Source organism: Pristis pectinata, chromosome 5 (assembly GCF_009764475.1).
Source record: "Pristis pectinata isolate sPriPec2 chromosome 5, sPriPec2.1.pri, whole genome shotgun sequence".
NCBI lineage: Eukaryota > Metazoa > Chordata > Chondrichthyes > Rhinopristiformes > Pristidae > Pristis > Pristis pectinata.
The window spans coordinates 52,531,553-52,556,736 of record NC_067409.1 but is presented as its reverse complement, the minus strand read 5'-3'; the positions used below and the strand labels follow the sequence as shown (position 1 = coordinate 52,556,736).

The following is a 25,184-nucleotide window of genomic DNA, read 5'->3' as shown; positions in this document are numbered from 1 at the left end:
GGAAATGGCATCTGCTGTAGGCCTGTTTCGCCGATAGGTGAAAACACAGGTATTAATGAATCAGATTACAAATCAACCATGAATGGTGGGCTAAATGCCCCACTCCTGTTTCACATGTGATGTGAGCAGAACTGGGTACAGGTCCCAAACCCTAGTAATATAGGCAATCCTCAAAATTATCAGTCTCCCAGCATAACAAGGAGGGAATTACATAGCAAGTGCCTTAACATTACTTCTACTAACCCTGCCACAGTTTTGTACTGAGTGTATTTGCATCCTCCAGCCTTCCACAACCTTACCCAAGAAATCCTTGGGAAAAGCAATGGTTTGGAGAGCTGATGCTTGTTTTTCTTACAGCTTTACACTGGGGAGAAGAAATGTTTCTCATATGGAATGCACAAGGAGACCGGCTCTGATAATCAAAACTATCAGTAAAAAAGTAATTTGTATTATTTTCTCTAATAAATACAATGACAGCATTTCATTCTGTTTGTGCTTTATTTTGTTTTAGGGCCTTTCCATCAGCAGGTTGAGAGTGCAAATTACATCTGAGAAATTACATCATGTTTTTTTTTCTCCCAACCTTCAAACACCGACTGACTCAGGCCTAAAATAAATCACTCAACCATAGCAAATAAAATTTTAATGGAGGAATTGTCAGACAATGCACTCAAGTTTACACTTCCCAAGTTTTGGTGCTCTTATATATCAAATAAAATTAATGAATTGCCCAAGGCCAGTTGTTAAATAATTCACAGAAAATGCAATAAAGACATGTTTTGCTGTAGAAAAAAAAATCATACTATTATTTATTAGACTTACAAACATCAGTAAAGGCCACAAAGTTTGCTAACAGGAAGGATAACAATTAAGATTCAACTCTAGCCCATAGTACAGAATTACACCAAAGGACAACACAGTCACACAGCATGGAAAAAGGTCATTTGGCCCTCTGGGTCCATGCCAACCAGTGGACACCCATCCTTGTTAATCTAATCTATCTTCTTCTAGCACCATCTAATCTTCCAGCACTTGGGGCCTGCTGCCTTCAATGCCCAGGTGATTCAAGTGCTCATCTAGACTTCCTAATTGCTTTCAGCAACTCTATTTCCATCACTCGCTCAAGAAGTGTATTCCAAGTACTCGCCACACTCTGGTTGAAAAAGGTCCCCATCAGATCACCTCTTAATCCCTTACACTAAACCCATCTTCTCTAATTTTATCTACCTCTGAAATGGGGATATACAACATTCAGAAGAGGCAAATTTAAGTTTTTCATGCCAGGACCTGTAGGAGTACCTTGACCTCCGATTTGAGTTTTCAATCCTGAAGATGTTCTTTTATGGTGCAAGTAAATTATTTAATTCATGCGCTCTGCCACAAAGTTTGAGCCTAGGTAACAGATAACCATGTCATACTTCATGAGCACTTCTTGCTTTCCTGCATGAGGATATTAAGATACATTTATTAACAGGAAGGCAAATTATTTCTATTTAATTACCATGGACACATTAGAAGGCTCAGAAATAGAGCCTGACAAAACTTGGGAGCAGGGCTGGCCGTAAGATACATTAGAAACAAAATACATGGTAATTAAAATCAGAACTTATAGCTGAGCTACAAACCCAGAATTCACAGGGAAATCTCTGTATTAACTCATGATATTTTCTTGTATAATCATAAGCAACCCTGAGATTTTCCCATGAACACAAGAGCTCTAATGACTAACAATTCTTGTAAATGCATTCCAATATTGGCCCTCTCAATCTCCAATGTGGGAGCTTGGAGATGCAGCAACTTCCCACCATTTACAGTAGGAAAGCTACAGGAATATTGTGTGCAAGACTGGACCTGGCATAAGAAATGTGTCACCAACCATTTCAATAGTGGGGAATGGGTGCAGTGGACAACACTCGATAAGTATGAGCTACGCTCTGATATCTGTGGAATGCTCATATGGCTCTGTGTTTTTTGCAAATTGCTGACAGAAATATCACTGCAAACTTATGGCTGCCAAGCTGTAAAATAATATTTGCAAACTCATTTCCCTTCAGTGCTTCTCCATTCTTCCCCCCATGTCATTTATCACCCATGAAAGAAAATTTCTATTTCATTCAAATCTTAATTATCTGGATTTACATTTATAACATGCCAGTTTGTAATAATTCCCTTAAAAGCAACATTATTTATACCAATAAAAATTTGCCCAATATACTATCAGAATTAATAAAAATTATGATAAATTTCAGCGACAGTTGTAAAGTTAAACAATAACAGAATATCAATAATTTTAAAATTATTTGTAATGGTGTTTGATGTACCTTAATATTTGAATTTGCTTCGGCCTTTAATCTTCTTCAAAGCAATTAATTTTTTAAACTCTGATAGCCAGCAAACCCAGAGGCTGCAGCTTAGCCAACTATCAAGGTATTTTTCTAGGCATTTTGTTGCTCTGGCCCTTTGCTCTGGCACTCCACCACCTCCCTCCTCTACATCTTGGAAGTGATGCCAACAGGGTCTCATTGCTGATTATGATTCAGCCTTTGGGAAAGAAGCTCTAGACTGCACCAGGTAATCAGTAAGCCAATGATCAGAAAATCTGGTTTAATTTTTTTCCCTCCTTATTGTTAACATCTATGACTAATGCTTTAATATGCTTTTGTATTAACCATAATTAAATGACAGCCTAGAAATTACAAATTTACAGAAGTATCTAACTCCTTTGGAATCATATACCTGAAATACACCAAGTTAATCTATAGCTATGTGCTGCACCCTACTGGCACCACTGTAATCATATGAGATTCAAAACAAATACAACATTCAATAGAAGCTTAGAATATTCTTCAGGACAGTTAAAAAACCTTTATGGACAATTTTGAAATAAAGTTTTTTATCCTTTATTTTTAAACACCAAACAACAGGAGAAAATTGAATATTTTGGGGAAATTGCAGCACCGACAGGCAAATTGACAGAAAATCAGTTTGCGTTCTGTGCACCACCAAAACTCAAGTTAATTAAATGTCAACTGACAACTTAAACATTTTTAAATTGGTGTTAAAGAGAGATGAACTACATTCATTGACAGAAACACTTCAAAAGTATCACCGAGGGTGGATGTCTTGTAGCAGGTTCACTTCTATGTTATAGAAACAGAATAGATAGCCCAAGTGACAATACCATGACATTAATGTGAAAACATTATGCAAAGATATTGATGTTTTGTTATCTGATCTTTTAACAAAAATTCTGTAAGTTTTTGCTGTAATTTAGTTGGTAGCACTTTGCTAGTAAAGTTCTTTGACAGCATTGAAAAATGTACAGAGAAGATTTCTGAGGATATTGCCAAGGCTGGAGTATTGTGTGCAGTTCTGGCCACTGCACTGTAGGAAGGACATGATTTACCTCGAGAAGGTGCAGACAAGATTCAAAAGGACATTGTCTGGATTGGAGTGCTTGAGTGACCAAGAGCATTGGATAGGCTAGGTCTGTTTTCTCTGGAGCAAAGGAGGCCAAGAGGTGACATGACAGAGGTATATAACATCAGGAGAGGCAATAGATGGGGTTGATAGCCAACCTTGGTTTCCCATGGTAGGAGTGTCTAAAACTAGAGGCCAAAGGATTAAGGTGAGAGGGAGGAGGTTTAAAGGACATCTGAGGGGTAAATTTTTCCACTAAGAGTGCAGGTGGTATCTGGAATGAGTATCTGGAAGGAGGTGGTGGAGGCAGAAACAGTAATAACATTAAAGAGGCAACTTAACTGGATCTTAAATGAACAGGGCTTAGAAGATATGGAATTAATGCAGGCACGTGGGATTGTCTTAGATAAGCATCGATGGTTGGCATAGGCAAGGTGGGCCGAAAGGCTAGCTTCTACACTGTACAACTCTGACTGTGAAAAATGTCAGGTACGAGAAGATTGGCAAGGCTGGAGCTGCTTTCAATGGAATAAAGGGAACTGAGGACAGATTTAATCTGTGTGTATACATTCATGAGAGGCTTAAACAGGGTGCACAGGTAGCAACCATTTTCCTAGCATAAAGATCAATATCATGGTGACAGAGAACTAAGGTAAATAGTAGTAGGATTAAAGTTGAAGAATATTTTCAGAGTAGTGAAGGTATTGAACTCAATGCCCTGAAAGGGTGAAAGAGGCAGAGGGATGGAGAGAGATAGGAGCAGGCAATATGGGAAAGTATTTAATTGGGGGAGGGGGAATTATGATGCTATTAGGCAGGAATTTGGGAGTGTAAATTGGGAACAGATGTTCCTGGGGAAGTGCACAATGGAAATGTGGAGGTTGTTTAAGGAATACTTGCATGGGGTTCTGGATAGGCTTGTCCCATTGAGGCAGGGTAAGGATGGTAGAGTGAAGGAACCATGGTTGACAAGAGATGTAGGAAATCTTGTCAAGAGGAAGAAAGAAGCTTACTTGAGGTTTAGAAAGCAAGGATCAGACAGGGCTCTGGAGAGTTGCAAGGTAGCCAGGAGGGAGCTTAAGAATGGACTTAGGAGAGCTAGAAGGGGGCATGAGAAAACCTTGGTGAATATGATTAAGGAAAACCCCAAGGTGTTCTACGTGTATGTGAAGAATAGGAGGATAACTAGAGTGAGGGTAGGACCAAATCAGGGTTAAAAGAAGAAACATGTGCCTGGAGTTGGAAGTAGTAGGGGAGGTCCTTAATGAATACTTTGCTTCAGTATTCACCAGTGGGAGAGACCTTGATGTTTGTGAGAATGGCATACAACAAGTTGATATACTAGAACATGTTGACATGAAGAAAGAGGATGCACTGAAACTTTTGAGAAACATTAGGATAGATAAGTCATCAGGGCTGGAGGGGCCTAATATCCAAGGTCATTACAGGAAGCAAGGGGAGGGATTTGGCAATGATCTTTCCTTCCTCACTGGCCACAGGAGTAGTTTCAGATGATTGGAGGGTGGCAAATGTTGTTCCTTTGTTCAAGAAAGGCCGTAGGGATAACCCTGGGAATTACAGACAAATGAGTCTTACTTCAGTGGTGGGCAAATTACTGAAGATTCTTAGAGACAGGATTTATGAGCATTTGGAGAGGCATAGGCTGATTAGGGACAGTCAGCATGGCTTTGTGAGAGGCAGGTCATGCCTCACGAGCCTGATTGAACTCTTTGAGGATGTGACAAAGCACATTGATAAAGGTAGAGTAATGGATGTGTTGTACATGGATTTTAGTAAGGAGTTTGATAAGGTTCCTCATGGAAGGCTCATTCAGAAAGTCAGGAGGCATTGGATCCAGGGAAACTTGGCTGTGTGGATTCAGTATTGGCTCACCCATAGAAGACAGAGGGTGGTTGTAGATAGAGAGTATTCTGCCTGGAGGTTGGTGACCAGTGGTGTTCCGCAGGGATCTGTTCTGGGACCCTTGCTCTTTGTGATTTTTATAAATGACTTGGATGAGGAAGTGGAAGGGTGGGTTAGTAAATTTGCAGATGACATGAAGGTTGATGGTGTTATAGATAGTGTAGACGGTTGCTATAGGTTACAACAGGACATTGATAGGATGCAGACCTGGGACGAGAAGTGGCAGATGGAGGTCAACCCAGATAAGTGTGAAGTGATACTTGGAAGATTGAATTTGAAGGCAGAATACAAGGTTAATGGCAGGACTCTTAGCAGTGTGGAGGAACAGAGGGATCTTGGGGACAACGTCCATAGATCCCTCAAGGTTGCTGCGCAGGTTGATAGGGTTGTTAAGATGGCGTGTGGTGTGTTGGCCTTCATTAGTCGGGGTATTGAGTTCAAGAGCCACAAGGTAATGTTGCAGCTCTACAGAACTCTGGTTTGACCACATTTAGAGTATTGTGTTCAGTTCTGGTTGCCTCATTATAGGAAGGATATGGAAGCATTAGAGAGGGTGCAGAAGAGACTTACCAGGATGTTGCCTGGATTGGAGAGCACATTTTAGAAGGATAGGTTGAGCGAGCTAGGGCTTTTCTCTTTGGAGCAAAGAAGGATGAGAGGTGACTTGATAGAGGTGTACAAGATGATAAAAGGCATAGATCGAGTGGACAGTCAGAGACTTTATCCCCAGAATGAAAATGGCTAACACGAGGGGGCATAATTTTAAGGTGATTGGAGGGAGGTATAGGGGGGATGTCAGAGGTAAGTTTTTTTATTTTACACAGGGAGTGGTGGGTGCGTGGAAGGTACTGCCGGCAGAGGTGGTGGAGGCAGATACATTAGAAACATTTAAGAGACTCTTAGATAGCCACATAAATGATAGAAAAATGGAGGGCTATGTGGGAGGGAAGGGTTAGACAGATCTTAGAGCAGGACAAAATGTCAGCACAACATTGTGGGCCAAAGGGCCTGTACTGTGCTGTAATGTTCTATGTTCTAAACCTTCAACAAATTAAAAAGATACCTGGAGTGTTATTAACAACAGGGCAACAGGCTGAGAGATAGGAAGGGTATTAACCCAAGCATTTCTTTTTTGGCTGAGATGGACACAATGGGGCAAATGGATTCCTTCTACAGGAAATATGTGTATGCTTCTGTCACAATAGGAGGCGATTCTGCCCACAGTGTATATGCTGGTTGAAGATCTACCTAGCCTAATCCCAACTTCCTGCACTTGGTCTATACCCCAACAGGTCAGGCTCCCCAAGTACACATCTGTATCTGGAGAGGGTTTCTGTCCTCTCAGGCAGCAAATTCTAAACCACAAACCACCATGTAGGTGAAAATATTGTTCCATCACCTCCCATCCAAGTCTTCTAGCAATTACTTTAAATCTAAAAATCCAAACTTTTGACCTATCTGCCAGGTCAAATATGTCCTTATTTATTGCTCCTCAATTTTATACATCTCAATTGTCTTCCCTCTTTTTCCAGTCTTCCAGCTAAATTTCCCACGTTTGGCAACAAATCTCAACTGTGCTCCCTCCAGCACAATCACACCTTTCATGTAACGGAGGAGGCCGAGGACTGTCATATCAGTGATAGTGTGCACCTGCGCTCTGTCCGTAACCACGACCTGCATCTTCCTGTTGCCAGTCACTTCAACTCCCCCTCCCACACTATCACTGATATGTCCGTCCTCAGCCTCCTCCACTGCAAGGAGAATTCCAAGCACACACTGGAGGAACAGCACCTCATTTTCAGTCTTGGAACCTTGCAGCCTAACGGCATGAATTCTCCCACTTTAGGTAATCCTATACCCACCACCTCCCCCCCCCCCCCGCCCCACTACCACCACGCTTCTTCTCTTCTTCCCTTTTCTAGCCCTTTTTTTTGACCTCTCTCTTCTTACCTTTTACCCATCCCCGGTGGATCTGCTCTCCCCTCCTCCCCTGCACCTACCTATCACTATCTCTTACCTTCATCTACCTATCACCACCTTGTGCCCACGCCGCCTCCCCTCTTTTGTCCACCTATCACTGCTCTGCTCTTCCCTCCTATATATTGGGCTTCCCCTTTTCCTATCTTCAGTCCTGAGGAAGGGTTCTGACCCGAAAAGTTGACCGCCTGCTTTTCTCCACGGATGCTGCCTGGCCTGCTGAGTTCCCCCAGCATCATTGTGTTTTTCATTTAGATTCCAGCATCTGCAGTCCTTTGTTTCTCTAATGACTGCATCAGTGCTGCTTCTTGCACTCGTGCAGAACTTGTCAATTTTATCACCTTTACCACCAACCTCCATCGTGTCCTCAAATTCACCTGGACCATCTCTGACACTTCTCTTCCTTTTCTGGATCTCACTGTCTCCATCTCAGGAGACAGACTTGCCAGTGACATTTTCTTTCAAGTCACTGACTCCCTCAGCTACCTTGACTACACGTACGCCCATCTTGCCTCCTGCCACTGTCTCCGCCACATCTGTTCTTAAGGTATGGCCTTTTGCTCTAGGGTTTCTGAAATGTCCTCCTTCCTAAATGCGCCTTCCTCCCGCCACAGTTGATAGAGCCTGCATTCATATTTCCTCCATTTTTGCACGTCAGCTTTGACACTGCCCTTCCTCCTCAGGCAGAATAGGAAGAGTTCACTTGGTCCTCACCTTTCACCTTAACAGCCTTTCCATCCAACACATCATCCTCCACTATTTCCACCAGCTCCAACATGATCCAACCACCAGTCACATCTTTCCCCTCCACCCCCTTTCTGATTTCTGCAGGGGTTATTCTCTTTGCGACTCCCTGGTTCATTCATCCCTCCCCACTTACCTCTCCCTGTTCCCTGGCATTTTCCCTGCAACTGGAGATGTAACACCTGTCCTTTCACTTCCTCACAAACCACCATCCAGGGATCTATAGAGCCCTTCCAGGTGAGGCAGAGGCACCTCTTAAAACTTAATGCATTCGGTGCCTCCCATGTGGCCTTCCTTCCCACTCCCTTGTCAACCTTTCTGTCCTCAGCCTTCTCCATTGCTATGAAGTGGCCAAACGCAAAATGGAAGAACAACATCTCATATTCTGCTAGGGAAGCTTACAGCCCAACGGTTTGAACATTGAATTTTCCAATTTCAGGTAACCCACACCCCCAGTGTTCTCCTCCCAAACACACTCACTTGTCCACCTGGTTTTCTTCTCCCTTTGTTCATCTCTCCCATCCCTTCCCCTACCTTGTTCCATCAGCCCATCATCCCCTCCCCATCTGGTTCCACCTGTCATCCACCAGCCTTTGTACCAACCCTTCCTGCACCTGGTTCCATCTACCCAACATCCCCTCCCCATCTGATTCCACCTATCATCCTCTGTCCCTCTGTTTCCACACCCCCCCCCCCCCCCCCCCCCCACAACCTGCTACTGCTACATATTGGCAATCTTTTCCGTTCCCTCTTACTCCTGATGAAGGATCTCAACCCGAAGTGTCAACTAACACCTTTTGTCTTCGCGGATACTGCTCAACCCGCTATGTTTTTCCAGTGTCCTGTTAAAAGTAACTGGAATTATGGTGATTTTTAATTTAATAAATGGTTTCATAACTTTAAATCTAGTATCAGGTAAGAGCCAGTCTTTTTGCAAGCTAAAACAAAATACCTACAGTAAAAATACCTCAACACAACTCAGCTGGCAATACAGTTTGCAAAGTTGTCCTGCAGATGACCCAGTTCACGACACATTTAGAAAGTACAGGTGAAAAGGAGCACATGATTTCCATGAGTCTGAAATTTTCAGAGGTGCAACACAGACAGTTCATAGGAGAAAAGTGAATTGAATCAAATGACAGAGACAACAGAGACCATGCTTGCACTCCCTATATATGCAATGTAATGATGAAGTCTTGCAAGTACAAGGTTTCCCAAAGCTGGGGTACACCTTTAAGATAAACTGAAGATGAGAAATGCAGATTTTCTTGGATAGATTAGCAACAACAGATGATTCACACTCAGCATGATCAGTTTCCTATATTAACAAGTTCAGAACACTTGAATATTTCAAATTCTTGTAAATCTTGAAAGATTTTGCGTTACAAAGTTGATCATAGTGAATGGAAAAGAGTACCCAACCATGGAGGATCTCATAGCCAAGTCCAATTCTGTCTAGTCCCTCCAGAGGAACAAACAGTTCAAGTAATTCCCTTTGTTTCACACACATTCTTCCAAGCAGCATCAATTTCAGCAACTCAACAATGAGGAAACTCCCACTAGGAGATCTGAAACATTCACTAGTCATCCCAAAAATCTGAGTTTCTTTCAGTACCGTTCAAAGCTCTGAAACTATTCTAAGATAAAATCCCCAAAACTCCCACTGTTTTGCAGTGGCACCTTCACCAGAAGTTCAAGTCATCCATCCTCATGATATTAAAGGCAATGCATACCCATATCCCAATAATAAAGAAAATGCTGTTACTTTGTGTAGGTGAAATGGAAGACAAGGACTTTGTTTTAAGCAATTAAAATGCAAGATACTCACAGAAAGAAATGTCTCAATGTTCTCATGAATAAAGGAGACAACATCCTGCCAGTCTAACATGTCTCCAAGCCAACTATTCTGTCGATTGATCGTATATTTGTGCCCTTTATGCCTTCCAGAATGAGTTACATTCTAAGTAAAGAAATAATGTAAAAGGAAATTGTCAAAGTAGATAACACATACAACTTTTTACATAATTAATCAGCAACATCTCAAGTGGATCATGGAAAGATCACTTACAGACCTTGCAAATATCTGGCAAATGAAAACTTCTAAAGAATACACTAAATGGTTTATCCTTGGGAGGGGGGAGAGCCAGAGAGACTTGTGGGAGGGGAAAGACCCGAGAGAATGGGTGGGGAAACTCTGCAAGAGGATGCAGGGAGGTCCCTGGAGATGCCAAGGACATGGATGAGGGAAAGAGCCCAAGAGTAAGTGGTAGGTAGGAATATCTCAAGAAACAGAGAGAAGGCAGCAGGAGGGATTGAGACCATGACAGAATAATAGAGGAGAATGACTGTGATCACAGCTGTTGGATATTTTATTATATTTTCTTGATTGTAATTATAAGCATTTAGATATAATTACAACTGATATCAACACTCACCTTTACAAACCAATTTTGATATAACCTATCCCAAAGCTCTAGGACTTGCTTCTCTATAACTGTTGTGTTGTTCATCTTGTCTCCCAACATCTTATGAAGCTAAACAAGATAGAAGATATACATACAAGATATCAGAATAGGATCAGTTTTGAGAGTCTAAGTATTTTAAACATTAACCAAAAGTTTCAGGAACCAACTAATGCATGACCCAGGGGAAGAAATTTAAGAGTTTGGATAATTAAAAAATTATAACATAAATTCTGAAAGGGGTGGGCACAAAGAGGAAGAAATAATAGAGGCTAAATGATGGAAAAAGGAGAGGACAGGCAAAACTCAAATCTGAAAAATAGGATGCTTGGCTGTACATGGGGCTGGACAAGTATTTTAAATGTGCACTGTTTAAGACAGATATATAATAAAGATATTTTCAGTTTAGAGAGATGCTTCACATGTGCAAAATAACCTCGCAAAAATTAAAATCCTAAACCTCATCCATCAAGTTTCTGACAAAGGGCCTTGGACCTGAAACACAAACCCCGTTTCTCTTTCTACAAGTGTTGCCTGACTGCTGAGTGTTTCCAGCATTTTCTGTCATTATTTCAAATTTCCAGCATCTGCAGCTTTTTGATTTTCACCTTGCCCTTGATGTGTTCACTCTTCCAAAAAGAAGAGGATTTCTGAAGTTGATAGGGGAAGGAAGAACTTGTGATTCCTGATTAGCCTTTCACCAATTTCAATGCAGATTTATTTATTTAAATATTTTCCCATGTCAAAATTTTTGCATAATAGGCTTCACATGCAAAGCTATTTATTTACACTGTTTCTTTCACAGCCATTCACTAATCGTTTAATTTGTAGTGAAACAATGCCACCTTTGTGGAGCACATGGAAGGTACTGTTCTGAAATTAGAAGCTTGCTTGTGCAAAGATTGTTGACTGTGACCTGGACCAGTACTTGAGAAAAAGCCAGAGGCAGGAGGAGGAGGAGTAGGAGGCAATTGGTTTTCCATGCATGATGGAAACTTTTAATGGTGACAATATTTGGGATTGGTACACTATCCAACATCTTGAGCAACTTAATTACTTTATGCTTTTGTTGCTTATGTAACTTTTAGAGTCATAGAGAGATATAGCACAGAAGCAGGCCCTTCAGCCCACTGAGTCCACACCTATTTTGCACTAATCCTACATTAATTCCTTTCTTTTTATTCTCCCCACATTCTCGTCAACTCTCCCCAGATTCTACCACTCCCCTGCACACCAGGGGCTATTTACAGTGGCTAATTAATCTATCAACATACAAGTCTTTGGAATGAGAGGGGAAACCGGATCACTCAGAGGAAACCAATGCTACATACCAAATCCGAGACAGAAGAGCAAGGTATACTATCTATACTTGTAGCCAAAGGAGTAGAGATAAATTAGGGCATATAGATGGCCAAGATGTTTGCTCTGTTCTTTCCCCACAATTAAGATTCCTTTTGATTCCATCTGGAATCATCTATTACAATAAAAATACTCAATCTTTAATCAAAATAATGTTATACAGCCCAGTTTACTGATATTTACTTCTAATTCTCTTTTTTTGGGGAATGTAAAGAATAACAAAGGTGTTTAGGAAAAAAAATTGAAAATAAAGCTTGCTCTAGTTTTAAGAACTGCATATGACTATTTATGATTTAAGTGCCGTATTCTACTCTTCGACTGATTAAGACTACCCACTGTCCTACTGTCAAGCTGCTTACTTGCTTTCTCTTTACCAAATGACCAAAAGTTAAATGTTCTTTATGGGAACCCAAACTAACACTGCTCTTTGCAGCAACATGTTACTAGACAAATGAACTCTGTGTTAATCTTTGATGTAATTAAGTACAAATAAAATCAAGATATTAGAAATCAGAATTCCACCTTGTGGGTTATCCACTCTCTTCCATACTGGTACACATTGTTAGCAGCGGAATTTAGTGCCTTCTGTATCACCTGGGCCTCGGGCAGCCAGCTGAAATAATACAAATTATCAAAATGTGACTTAAAAATTGGAGAAGAGCCTTCTCAACACATCAAGCCTTGCTTGGTTTTTACGCATACTGCAAAGTCATATTATTCACAATAAGGTAACTGTCCATTCATCAACTACAAGAAAATTATTCAAATTGAGGTGATACTATGCATGCTTTAATATTTAAAATTCTTTAAAAGTGTTTGTTAAAGCCATCATCACTAATCATCCTGCACTTCTTACTTTGTTTCGGCATCATGTCTCAAAATTTCCCATATCCTCAAAAAACCTCAAACCTTATCTATAAGCCGTATTATTCTCCTTGGTTACTAACTACAAGCAAAAGCTCCTCATGATTTTCAACACTTAATTGTCCCCTTTATTTTCCCTGCCCAAAGTGCCATGTCTGATTCTCTCATCTCTAATTAACCAAGTCACTCATTCTTTGTACCCTAATTTGTTTCGTCTCAATAGCCTCCATGTTGCAAAAGTGTTATGATCAGAGTAAAATCCTATACTCTATTCAAAACCCAGCCAGAATCAAAGATTTAACAACTTCCTCACTTTTGTGGTTAATGCCTCTCGAGTGCATGGATCCTTTTTTGTTGCAAATAATCTATTTTCTTGCATGCATTGTATCATTTATTCTTCAGTTCATCTCATTATTTTAATTCCATAAAGCATCACAGTATCTGTGCATCTCCCCCTCCTAACATTTCTATAATATTTTCAAAGAATTTAGTAAGATTTATCAATTACAATTCTTCCTTCTGATATTCATGCTGGCTACTTACTTTCTCTTTTATCTGGACAAATTGTAATTTCACTCCTAATTAGCAACCACATCATCTTGTTAACAAAGATAACAGAAAATGCAGGCCAATTTTTCTCCCTTTTTAAATATGCTTACCACATTTGCCACTCTCTACTCTGGCAGAGTCCTGAAATATGATCTAGTAATTTTTTTTACAACTATGACAATCTCTTCCATCACTGCCCCTGGAATCTTAATTAGTTTACTCCTGGAGCTTCCTTTAGCTCAACTAACTTTCCAGAAATTTTGTTTTAGAGACCATGAAAAAGCATAAATACATCTGTATCTTGGATTATGCAGATACAATAGAAAGAGAGGAAATAAAGAGTATAAAAAAAAGACGTAAATAAATAGAATGAGTGCTTGATTTTATTGCTTACTTTGCCCATTCTGGATGATTAGCAACAGTCTCATTTATCAGATTGCTGGTGACTTTGATCATGTGAACACTTTCCTCATGAACCTACAAAAGTACAGTAATTTTCAGAACCAGAGAGTAAACAAAAAATGTTCAAGATTTCAAAACTTGTTTTTATTCACTCTTTCTTATAAATGAAGCTATGGCCAAATTTGTATTTAGTTATTTTTATCATATTGAATGAAGACACTGCCATAAATTTGACATTTACCAGCTATTGCTACAAATGATAGGTACTCTCTAGAGTCCTTTAAAGTTGAAGTCTATTGGCAGATAGAGGACTTTATCATGACCTTGTTGCTCCTGGGTATGTAGGCATTTCCACTGGAATACAGCAGGAGTGCGAGAATGTGCTGAGGTCATGCAGGGTAAGATGAGCTGCTGAAAACTTTCCAAGATAGGGTGATGGATTAAATTAAGAAAACTGGGAGAAGAGATCAGCTAACAGTTTCTTATATATAAAAAAAAAGGGTTATATTGAGAATAATATGACAATAATTTATTTAAACAAGTTAAGCAGCCCAGTGATTAAAGAAAAGCATTAACCCAAGAGAGCTGTTGGATTTTTATTCTAGTAACAGGAAGTAGGCAGGACCTCCCATTGAATGTGCCATATGGGAAATCTAGGATACATCTGGCATGCTGGACAACCACAAGTGCAGGAAAAATCTTCAACTGAAAGAGCTAGAGTTGCAGATTTTGGGCCCCAAGCAGCAGCTGATGTCACTACAGTGCATCCAAATGGTTGAGTGCCACAGAGAAAACACATTTCAGGGAGGTAGTCATCCCAAAGAAGGCAGAGACAGAATGAGTGGTGACTAGACAGTTAAAGTGGATGAAGTAGTGCAGGAGTTATGTATCCCAGACTGGTATTCAGCTTTGAATACCCTGAGGGAGATGGTTCCTCTAAGAAGTACAGCTAGAACCAAGACTACAACACCATGGGTGGAAGTGTCAGGGGATGGGGAAAGGTAGTGAAAGGATCATGAAGTGTTTTGGAAAACTATGAACCATTTGCAGTTCAACTCCTGGTCCCCGCTTTCATCTCCACCAACCTATTTTTTCCTCAGCATTTTGCCATGCAACCGTGGGAGATGCAACACCTGACTTTTTACCTTGTTCCCATTACCTCTCCAACTAGAGAGATCTCTCTCTTACACACACTCTCTCACACACACACACACACACAATATGAAAGGAATTTGTAACAGATGACATTTGATACTGCAAGCATTTACAAATTATCTGTTCTCAGAAATCATTTGGTTGTTAATCAGGAGATGTACAATAGAAGTCTCAGTATCATTCTCAATTCTGCTCCCTAACCATAAATACATTTTTAAAATACTTCCCCATATAGTCTCACATCATCTGCAGTCCTTTGCCAATAAAGAAAAGTTGAACATTCAATAACCATTGATATTTGATATAAAAAAATATCCAAAGCACAGCACCAAGACAAAATCTGACACCATGCTACCAGTTGGTATTAGGAACCTGTGGATGCTCAGTTGTCAAGCATGTTCAAAGATGAGATAATAGAATTTTGGGCTAAGAGAATCAAGGGATGGGGTACTTGTATGGGAAACCAGACTTGAAACATAGCATCTCCAATCTTAGAACAAATTGAACTGACCTCATGACCTATTTCTGCTTCTACTTCTTAAGTTTTCAAGAATTATAGTGGGCTGCAGAGAAAGGGTGCTGCAAAGCTTGAAGGGATTTGAACAAGAGGCTGAAAATTTTAAAAGACATGCTGATAGCCAGATAGGTAATGGAGATCAATGAGATAAAAGGCAGATGGATAAAGAGGACTCCTGAGAGCTCTCCCAAAGCTATCCTGACTCTTATTATAAGGTGGAAGATAGGTGACCACCCAAGACAGCATTGGAATAGTTGAGTCTGCGGGTAACAAAAGCCTGGATAAGGGTTTCATCAGCAAATGATTAAGGCAAACTCCCTTATGGCTGGTTTACCAGATGAATTTTTCTTACACTTAAGATTATGATAGACATCAGAATGGCTATAAATTTTGGAAGCAAGCTGGCCTTTTCAACATTGAGACATACAATAAGATACCGGATTTCCAAGACTACTGTGAATAAAAATAGAGGCAATATGGAAAAGGTTATATACTTAAATACAAAAAAGTAGAATGTATATTCAGAATGCCATATACCCAAGGAAAAGATTACCAAACTTTTCTTTATTGCAATCCTATTCTGGATTTGCTAGTTGTCCTCACTGACTTGTCAATATAGTTTACAGTTTAATACCAATTATCTGTCTACACCTCATTCCAATCTTTCCAACCACACGATCAACTGCTCAACCTTCCTAACCCCTGCAATCTTCTTCCCGATCCCTATCTCATCACCCATCCACCTTCACAAATACACACACCTTACAAACTGCCATTGTACAATTTCTCCTGCATAACACCAAGAGATAATCTTCCACACCCCCAAGGTATATGTGCCACAGTTTGGGAACCTCAGTTTTGAAGAATGTGCTTTTCCCAATGTTTTTCCCCCCCCAAAAAGCGCACCTATCTTTACCTTTGCAGTTAGGAGCAGAGCCAGAAGTAATGTTCCCATAACCAATAAAAAGATGATAAAGACGCTGATTAATTTATCCAATGATTTCTCCAGACAAAAAATAATCTGAAAGATAAAGCAAAATATTAATATTATGATTGGTGACTATTGAGAAAGAATTTAAATACTTCTTATGAAACATGCAGAAACTTGTGCTATAAATATATAATTCAGTCATGTGTATCAAACATACTGTAAATTGTTCAGCCAAAACTCCCTATAGCTCTCATAAATAAATAACGATTATGGAAAGAACAGATCCTGGATTGAATCTGATGAGAACTGCAGGAAATGCAGAAGGACTAACAAAGCAATGACCTTTGGTTGTAATCATAATCCTGAGGAAACATGACCAATGAAAACAAAGTCAAAAATTCTGTAATGTACATTTCTCTTTTAATGGAATTAAAATCACAATTTAGATATTAAAATTAATTAAAACTGCTTTTTTACATTCAAGTTTTCAAGAAAAGTTGTAATGGTTAGATATAGTTCACAACTCTGCAGACCACCCAAGCCTATCATAAATTCTCTATTTTTCCACAAACATTGACCTAGAAATTTGAGTCAAACTTCAGATTGGAAACAATAAATCCTTACAGTCATAATTTGGAGGTTTAAGTATGCAATTGACCTATCTACTGAGTTGTTTAGTAGAGTCCCACTGCCTGTTGCGGGCTCTCTGGAGTTAACTCAAAAGACCTCAATGCACAGAAACAAATGTAATCAGGAAATTAACAATCCGTTCTATGATAAAGCTATACATGATAAATGGTGAACAGATGAAATCTGTCCCCCATGAAAATAATCTGCATCTAGATCACATTGGTCTTGCACCTATTAAAATAGGGTTGTCAAATGGCTAGTCTCCGAAAGGAATCGAGTTTAATGATTAGAGTGGCTCTAACAGACCGTGGTTGAAGTAGTTGAAGCTAGCAGCATATATCATGACAATGGAAGAAATCTGACGACAATTTCTGGAATTTTCACATGTGCAGGCAAATATGGAATTTCAGCAGGTGTTGTCAAAGACTCTGCTCTTCAACAGGGTTTAGTGTTTTGCAACCTTATCTAACATAACTAGCAGGTGTCGATCTCTGAGACCTTCAGGTGTTTCCAAACAAATATTACTGTTTAAAAATCCTGAAATTGTCATGCTCTGTAACACAAAGTGTAACTGAGATTTTAAGGATACGCCAATCCATAATTACTGCTTAATTAACATTATAGATCCATGCTAGTATCGGGTTTCTTCATGACTATTTCAAAATTTGATATTTATTTTTAAAACATTTTATTTTTAGTTTTTATCCTTAATCTTATGCTCTGTGTGATGTTTAAGAATTATTTCCCAATTTGCCTCTAGAGATTTCTTCAATGTGATTGTTCAGCCTGCTTGATGATATTATTGTTGTTTATGCCTGATAGGAATCTTTGCCCCAGGAATAGCTACCTTTTTAGAAAGTCAGTGGTGAGCACCATCACTTTGATCTGTTTTAAAGTCTAGGCTACTCTTTAATTGGATACTCAAATTGGGACATTATATTCTAAGATAATAATCAAATGAAACTATGGAAGTTTTTCTCTCAACAGTAATGCCTCCATGGGTGCACAGTCTATAAGCAAGGAAATTCTAATTGTATTGTAGGCAGAAGAGAAAGGATTGTCGTTTTAATTACCCAGAAATGGGTGTACATCATTTGATAAAGTTTCATTGTACAGTATCATTAGAAGAGATTGTCTTGTCAGTTTCCAAAGCAAATCTCTTAAGTAGCTTCCCACTGTGTACAGGCAGCCTGCGATTGTTGTCCTTGGTGAAATAGCTCTGTATACATTTTGTGTTTATTTATTTCTTTTTTGACATAAATTCCTTGAGCTAGTTTTTATTCCATATCTCCAGTTTTTGGTACTGTTTTATGAATTGTGTAAGGGCAAATTTCTGTTACCCAAATGCCATTTAGTAGGGGTACACAGTACTGAGAGCCCAGAACTGCCATATGCCGAGGAGAGATAGAATGGTCAGGTGAGATTTAAAAGGAAGAGAGAGTAAATGAAAAAATATTGTCAAGGGAAATCCAGGAAACACCAAAGTAATCTTTTCATGGATGGTTGAGGCTATCTACATAAAATTTTAACAAGACATTAAAAGACTGAAGAGGAAATCAAAAACCTTTGGAATCCCAGACTAGGTGACAACTGGATTAAAAACTGGCCCAGCAGAAGAGAACAAAGGGGCGCTTTTCCTGACAGGATGGCTGTTCAGTGGGATTTCCACAAAATTCAGTACAGGCAGTCCCTGGGTTACACAAGGTTTCTGTTCCTGAGAACTATCTGTAAGTTGATCTTTCCTTAAATCATAAGCAAATAATTTCCTCCAAAACCAACATAAAAACCCATTGCTCGAAATAGTTGAGCCTCCCTTCCTGATATACTACTTTTTCTTCTCTCAGTACTGCATCATGTTGTTGTCCGTTTTCTATCGCTACCTACATCGTTTTGCTCTGCATATACTTCCTATAATTCTTTCATTTCATCAATTATCGTCTATGTTCACCCTAACATTACCCATAATTAAACTAATGGAACATATATTGCATCCAGTTGTTAATGAATAACTCAAAATATTTTAATATTATTTGTTAGGCAAAGCACTTTGGGAGAATTTGCATAAGCGAGGAAGGAAGTTCTTGGTTGCAGGCACTGTTTAGAACGGTACAAGAGTGGCAAATAGAATTCAATCCCAAAAGGAGAGCATTTGCTGAGGAAATGCACGATAAATGGAAGCATTATAACTCACCCAGAGAAACAGATTTTTAAGTGCTCAAATACCAGAATGTAGGACAGGTAGATAAGGTGGTTAGAGTAGGATATGGGATATTTGCCTCCATTGGCCAAGGCAATGAATACAAGAGCAGGGAGGTTATGCTGAGAGAGCAAAAAACATCAGGCCACAGCTAGAATACTATGTACAGTTCTGGTCACCATACCTCATGAAGAACATGATGGCTTTAAAGGGGATTTATTGACGTTACCAGGGCTGGAGAATTATAGCAATGAAGAGAGAATACTAAGAATGGGGTTATTTTCTGTATAACAAGGAGTTAGTGAGGAAATTTAGTTGGAGTATATAAAAAGATTATTAGGGACTCAGACTGGGTGAATAAGAAGGGGTTTGGCAAATTTGTTAGTTGATAGCATTAGAGGAGACTTGTCACCCAAAGTGTGATGTGGAACTGGAACTCACTGCTAGAGAGAGTAGAGGAGACAGATACCCTCATCATTTTAAAAAGTACCTGAATAAGCACTTGAAAGGCTGCAATTTATACATCTAGGGACCAAGAACAGGGAAGACACACATTTTTGGGAGCATGGACACAATGGGATGAATGACTTCTTTCTGTGCTATAAATTTCTACAATTTCCTTTATTCTGTGATTAGTCTACAATTCATTCATAATTTAATTATAAATTTAGAACTGTGATGTTTGTTTTAACTAAATTATATCAATAAACATCTATGTGTCTTGCATAAATGCTTTGTCTCAATATCTGACATCTATAAGGCAACATTACGTACCATGTCAATTAAGTACTTTGCCACTTCTTTAAAATTTTGCATTTGAATGGCTACGGGTACCTTTATTTTAGTTGGCATTCTGAAACTGGTTGCTATTTTGTTTGTTCAATGACCACAAGGAAATACATACAAGTTTTCCACTCTCTTCAAGTACAATACCAGGAAGCAGTCATTGACAGTGCTATCATGCCCAGTTTGAGTTTCATCAGAAGTACTGGGCTAAAGACTTTACCACAGCCTTGGTCCAAACATGAACCAATGAGCCGAATTCCAGAGGTGTGAATGACGGCCATCGAGGGCCTTTGGTAAAATTGAAATCAATGGGCATGAAAGGGAAAACATTTCAGTGGTTGGAGTCATTCTTTGCAATAGAGGAAGACTATTGTGGATATTGGAGGCATATCATTCCAGCTCCAGTCCATCACTGCAATGTTCCAGGCCCAAACAACTTCAACTTCTTCATCAATGACCTTGCTTTCATCATAAGGTTAGAAGTGGGTCATTCTCTGGTTGCACAATATTCAATTCCATTCACAGCACCTCAGCAAATGAACCAGGTCCATGCCTGCACAAATCAACACCAAGACAACATCCAGGCATGGACTAATATGTGGCAAGTAACAACATGTCTAATAAGAGAGAAATCTAACCACCTACCCTTGACATTCCACCACCAGGTCTCCTACTATTAATATTGTGGGTAACCATTGACTAAAAACCCAACTGGACAAGTCACATAAATACTGTGGTAACAAAAGCAGACCAGACACTAGGATACCTATGGAGAGTGACTGAATTCCTGACACCCAAAATCTTTCCACCATTTACAAGCTCAAAACTTATCTTATTATTAATGATGTTCAGTTTTCCATGAACCTCCAGTTAAATTCATTCAAATTGTACCTCACTGCTTCATTGAGAAGAACCCTCTTTCTTTTTCAAGGTTAGTTCAAGTTGCTTTCTTCACTGAGACAATTTTTTCCAATTAAAATACTGTAGGGTCATGCCACACACAGCAAATTAATGTGCCCTTCCATCCCACATACAGATTAACTATATTATGAAATTGAATGGAAATGTTTGTCTTAATATACGTTAATAAATGACTGGGATTGTACAATAATTTATTCCCTATATATCATGATTGTGATGTATAAACAATTTTGTAATATATTTTTCACAAAACATCTAATCAGCAGCTTTAATTGCTCTTCAAATAGCACAAGTTTCTTATGTCGAAACAAGAGTCAGTATCAGAAGCAAAACAAACCATCACCATTTAAGGCTGCTAGAATGTAAGGAACAAATGTCAACAATTAACAGTTAAAAAAAGGTGGAACATTCATGCACGTCAGCAATGCAAGCAGAAAGTAAAAATTAAAAATTTGTAGTAGATGAAGATATCAAATCCACTTCCCTAGCAAGGCAGCTGTTATTTTTCTTTCAAATAAATCACCAACTCAGGACTGCTCAACGTGTATGCAATAAAATAGAACAGCATTTTAACTACATTATAATGAAATTTGATGAATTTACAGTAGGTATGCATTTAACAGTTAGGGGTGAAAGTTAGTCTGTTAATATATGCTCTTCTTGTGAGCAACTGACTCTTTAATAGCAAGAAAATTTCCTGAAAGTGTTGCAGAATTCATCTGACGTTAAACATTTGCCCCATGTTCCAACAAATATCTAACATAAAATATTGGTGGCTTAACAGAAGCACAAGGAGAACATCTTTAAACTGTTCATCTCAAGGATGGGAAAAATTCGTGAACACAAGTGTGCCAGCCAAAGTCTTGAAGTAATTTGGGGTGTTAATATGTTGCCTTAAAATTAATTTCAGCTATCGTCAATTTTTCTTTGATAGAAGGACACACATTGAAACCCGCCCTCCCACGGTTTAAATCAAGATAATCAGTTGAAAAGTATTCGGAAACCTTGCTGCGAACAATGAAAAAGTACCTGAGTTCAATAAAATTTTAAAACTACACAATCCATGCTTAAATCAATGAGCGAACAAATTGAAGCAGCAAGCGTTGAATCTGAAACAGCAGCCTACTAGTTACCTGCTTATTAAGCCAATGCCACAGCTTTTGGAAGAAGAACAAATTGGAGAGTTACTGATGAAAAAAATTCACAATATAAAAGGTAATAAAGGCAGTTTAGGTCAAAAGCCAATGAAAATCTTACCTACTCAACTTGCACAAAACTATTTTTTTTTGGAATCATTGCAGAAAAGAGCATCAACTCAGAATTGGCAAGCAGCTCACATAACATCAAACTAAACTGTGCACAGAGACAACTAGGGAGAACTTCAAGCCAGTGAGCTGAGTATCTGTTATGTAAGAATATCAGAAAGTTTCTCTCACTTACAATATATGAAATACTTGGAAAGGAGCAGGTGGGAGAAGTGATAATCATCTTTGGTTGCTGGTACTAAATGAATGTGAGTGTTTCTGGTTAAAGTCACCTCTTGACATTCAATTCTACTGATATCAATAGAACCAAATGTCATTGCAGAGACTGGAAAAAATAACCATGAGCTCAGCCTCTGGCTAATATTTTTGCACCCATTTAGTACTAGCAACCAAAGAATAATTTCTTTTGAGGTGTGAACATAGAAATTGTTGCATGCAGTTTGTCATCTACTATCCTAACAGTCACATGGTTTTACAACAAAATTGTAGACTATCCCTGCTAATCAATCTCAAACAGACCTAGACAAAAGGTGTGGAAATCCTAATCATGAGAATGCTTTCGGAACCTTTCATTCAAAGTCACCTGTTCCTTCCAAGCTTTTTCACCCTGTATCCTCTTTGTATGACTTGGTGAAGATGTCATCTTGGACTAATGGGAAAGAATTTTGGTCTAGATTCATGAAAATTTACTTGTTAAAAGGAGATGTAGTTGTCAAGTAACACTGTTAGATTCCAGTAACTCTTTTGATACCATGCCAACAAATAATGTAGGAAGCTTCTGTGATGGCAAGCTTCTGTGATGTGGATAAACCAGTAAGTTACTGTGAATAAAGCTGCAGCAACCTACATTAGGTGGTTTCCATTGCTGCTATTGATACTTGAAGACAGAAACCAAAGTGCCTGTATTTGTGGCTGACACTAAATATCAGAGGTGTGAGTCTGAAATACATTTTCATAAACAAAATAAAGGCAATGCATTGCTTGAGACAAGAGACTGATGAGTAGGGAAAGACAGTTAACGTGGACATATGCAAGACAATTGAACCAGGGAAGGGAAGAAGAGTAGTAGTATAATCTAAATGGTTCTAGGTTAAAGGAGTTAAGGAATTCAAGGTAATTAGAGGATTAACCTGAACAAGGTGCAGATTTAATCACATCAGGATAACTGTATATAATACTGGGTGGTGGACTACAGTGAAAGGTATCCACATTTAGGAAACAGTACAAGAAACAGCAACTGAGGAAATACTCAGCGTAAGGCATCCAAGTACTGTGCAGAGATTAAAGATCAAAAGTTTCTTCAGTTTATAGCAAAGGAGGTTTAAGGAAGATGCCAATAAGATGATCCTAGAAAATATGCCATAATAACAAACCTGAAATTGGGGGATTGAGCATGTTTTAAAAAAAAAACGAAAAGCAAGGCTAGTTTACATTCAATTATTTTTATCAAGTGATGATGGTGATCAATATGGAGGTGGTATAGGAAGTTTCAAGATAACTGAATGGATCTTTAAGATAACAGGTAACTGAAAAACAGCAATTTTTGGGATGAACCAGGTGGAAGCATAATGTTTTCAGTTCTTTTCTTTTGGACATTTAGGTTAATATTACACAGAAAATAAAGAAAGATCTAACATACAGACATGTACCAAACTCAGAATGCACACGTGCGCAAAAACATCCTGAGAATGGTTAAATTGACTTATCAACAAATTCAATGTGCCCCTTAGTAGAGATTTTGAATAAGTTGGAAAAAGAAATCAGAGGCAAATATTTAATCAGAGATTGTTAATATTATTATTTCACTGAATATATTAAGACCTTTTGGCTGGAACAACATTAACAATATACAATCCTATATGCTTCAATGCATTAGGACTCATTTTGCAAGGTATAAGAAACATGAAACTAGTTATGATGTTTAAAAAAAAGTTTCTTTTTCCCCAATTAAAATTTAACAGCCAAGATCAATTTCTACTTCAACAACAATAGGGAATGATAAAAATAGGAAGCAGATTCTGAACTAAAGCCAGCTCTGAAGTGCACACATTATAGTAACTCATGTGACCATTTAGTTATTGTTCACCTCATTTTTCCAAAGATTTTTTATTTTTAAAAGAATCTAATTTTGAACTACTTAATTATGATTAACATTGCCTGCAGGTAGAAATGGCATTAATCTAGGTGGTTTAAAAAAAATGATCGGGAACTGAGTTCTTGTGTTTCAATAAGTGGTTTCCCTCAAGGGCAGTAACAGAAGCAGCCTCCCTATACTGGTCAGCCAGGCAAAGAAGGAGACAAGCTAAAATAGTCTTGTTAGAAGAATACGATCAGCAAAGTGTACCTTACTGTCAGCTTTTATAACAATTCTTCCAAGTCCTCGTATGGGTCCTGGAGCTAGAGCATCTTGTCTGTCTTTAACAAAGGCCGACAGAATCTTCCAATAACTACTAATGTGTCTCTCTGCAAAGTTCATTAATCCAAAACGTAGGACCAATTTCTTAAGCCCCCAAACTGTCATAAAAAAATTAAGAATACTTCATAAACATATTGCAATGAACAGGAAAAACAATATCCAACAATGACAATTTTTATAATATTTAACTAGTCCTCTATTTCAATCATATTATATCTTAAAAACTTTCTATGGAACTTTTAATATAAAAATACATCCAAAGATATTTCACAGATATATCACTGATCAAAATGGTAGGGCATAAAAAGGTCCAAATAATGGGAATGCAAAGTTCTCAGAGTGTTGTTGACCCCAGGTTCTGAGCATGGGGAAGAACAAGCCTATAAAATGAGTTAAGCATAAGGCTACCTGTTTTAATCATAAACCACCAATATATGCAAGTGACAGTTGGTCCAGAGTGGGACTTGGGAGCCAAATTTTTGAGCAAGCTGGTTTACAGTGGAAGGGTGATGGATGGCTGCCAGAAGAACATGGAACTGTTGATCTTGTAGATGACAAAAAGTTGACAGTTTGGCAGATAGGCTATGACTGGATAGAAAAGGTCAATGTGTTCTGAAGGTGGAAGTAGGCAGTTGTCACATTGGAAAGGATGCAAGTTCATCTCTC

At 38.7% G+C, this 25,184-nt stretch overlaps 1 protein-coding gene across 2 annotated transcripts in view; it reads right to left on the bottom strand.

The window, feature by feature from the left end:
* tmem245 (transmembrane protein 245) overlaps positions 1-25,184 on the bottom strand; it is an 84,858-nt gene that overhangs the window by 22,137 nt on the left and 37,537 nt on the right. Inside the window, exons 6-12 of one of the 2 annotated variants that reach the window (XM_052016013.1) lie at positions 24,447-24,616; positions 21,971-21,994; positions 16,289-16,393; positions 13,693-13,775; positions 12,408-12,498; positions 10,500-10,598; positions 9,893-10,024 (exon numbers count right to left, since the gene is read on the bottom strand). In XM_052016013.1, coding sequence (XP_051871973.1) covers positions 9,893-10,024; positions 10,500-10,598; positions 12,408-12,498; positions 13,693-13,775; positions 16,289-16,393; positions 21,971-21,994; positions 24,447-24,616 — 704 coding nt within the window. The remainder of the gene's footprint in view (positions 1-9,892; positions 10,025-10,499; positions 10,599-12,407; positions 12,499-13,692; positions 13,776-16,288; positions 16,394-21,970; positions 21,995-24,446; positions 24,617-25,184) is intronic. The other variant, XM_052016014.1, reaches the window with a different exon arrangement.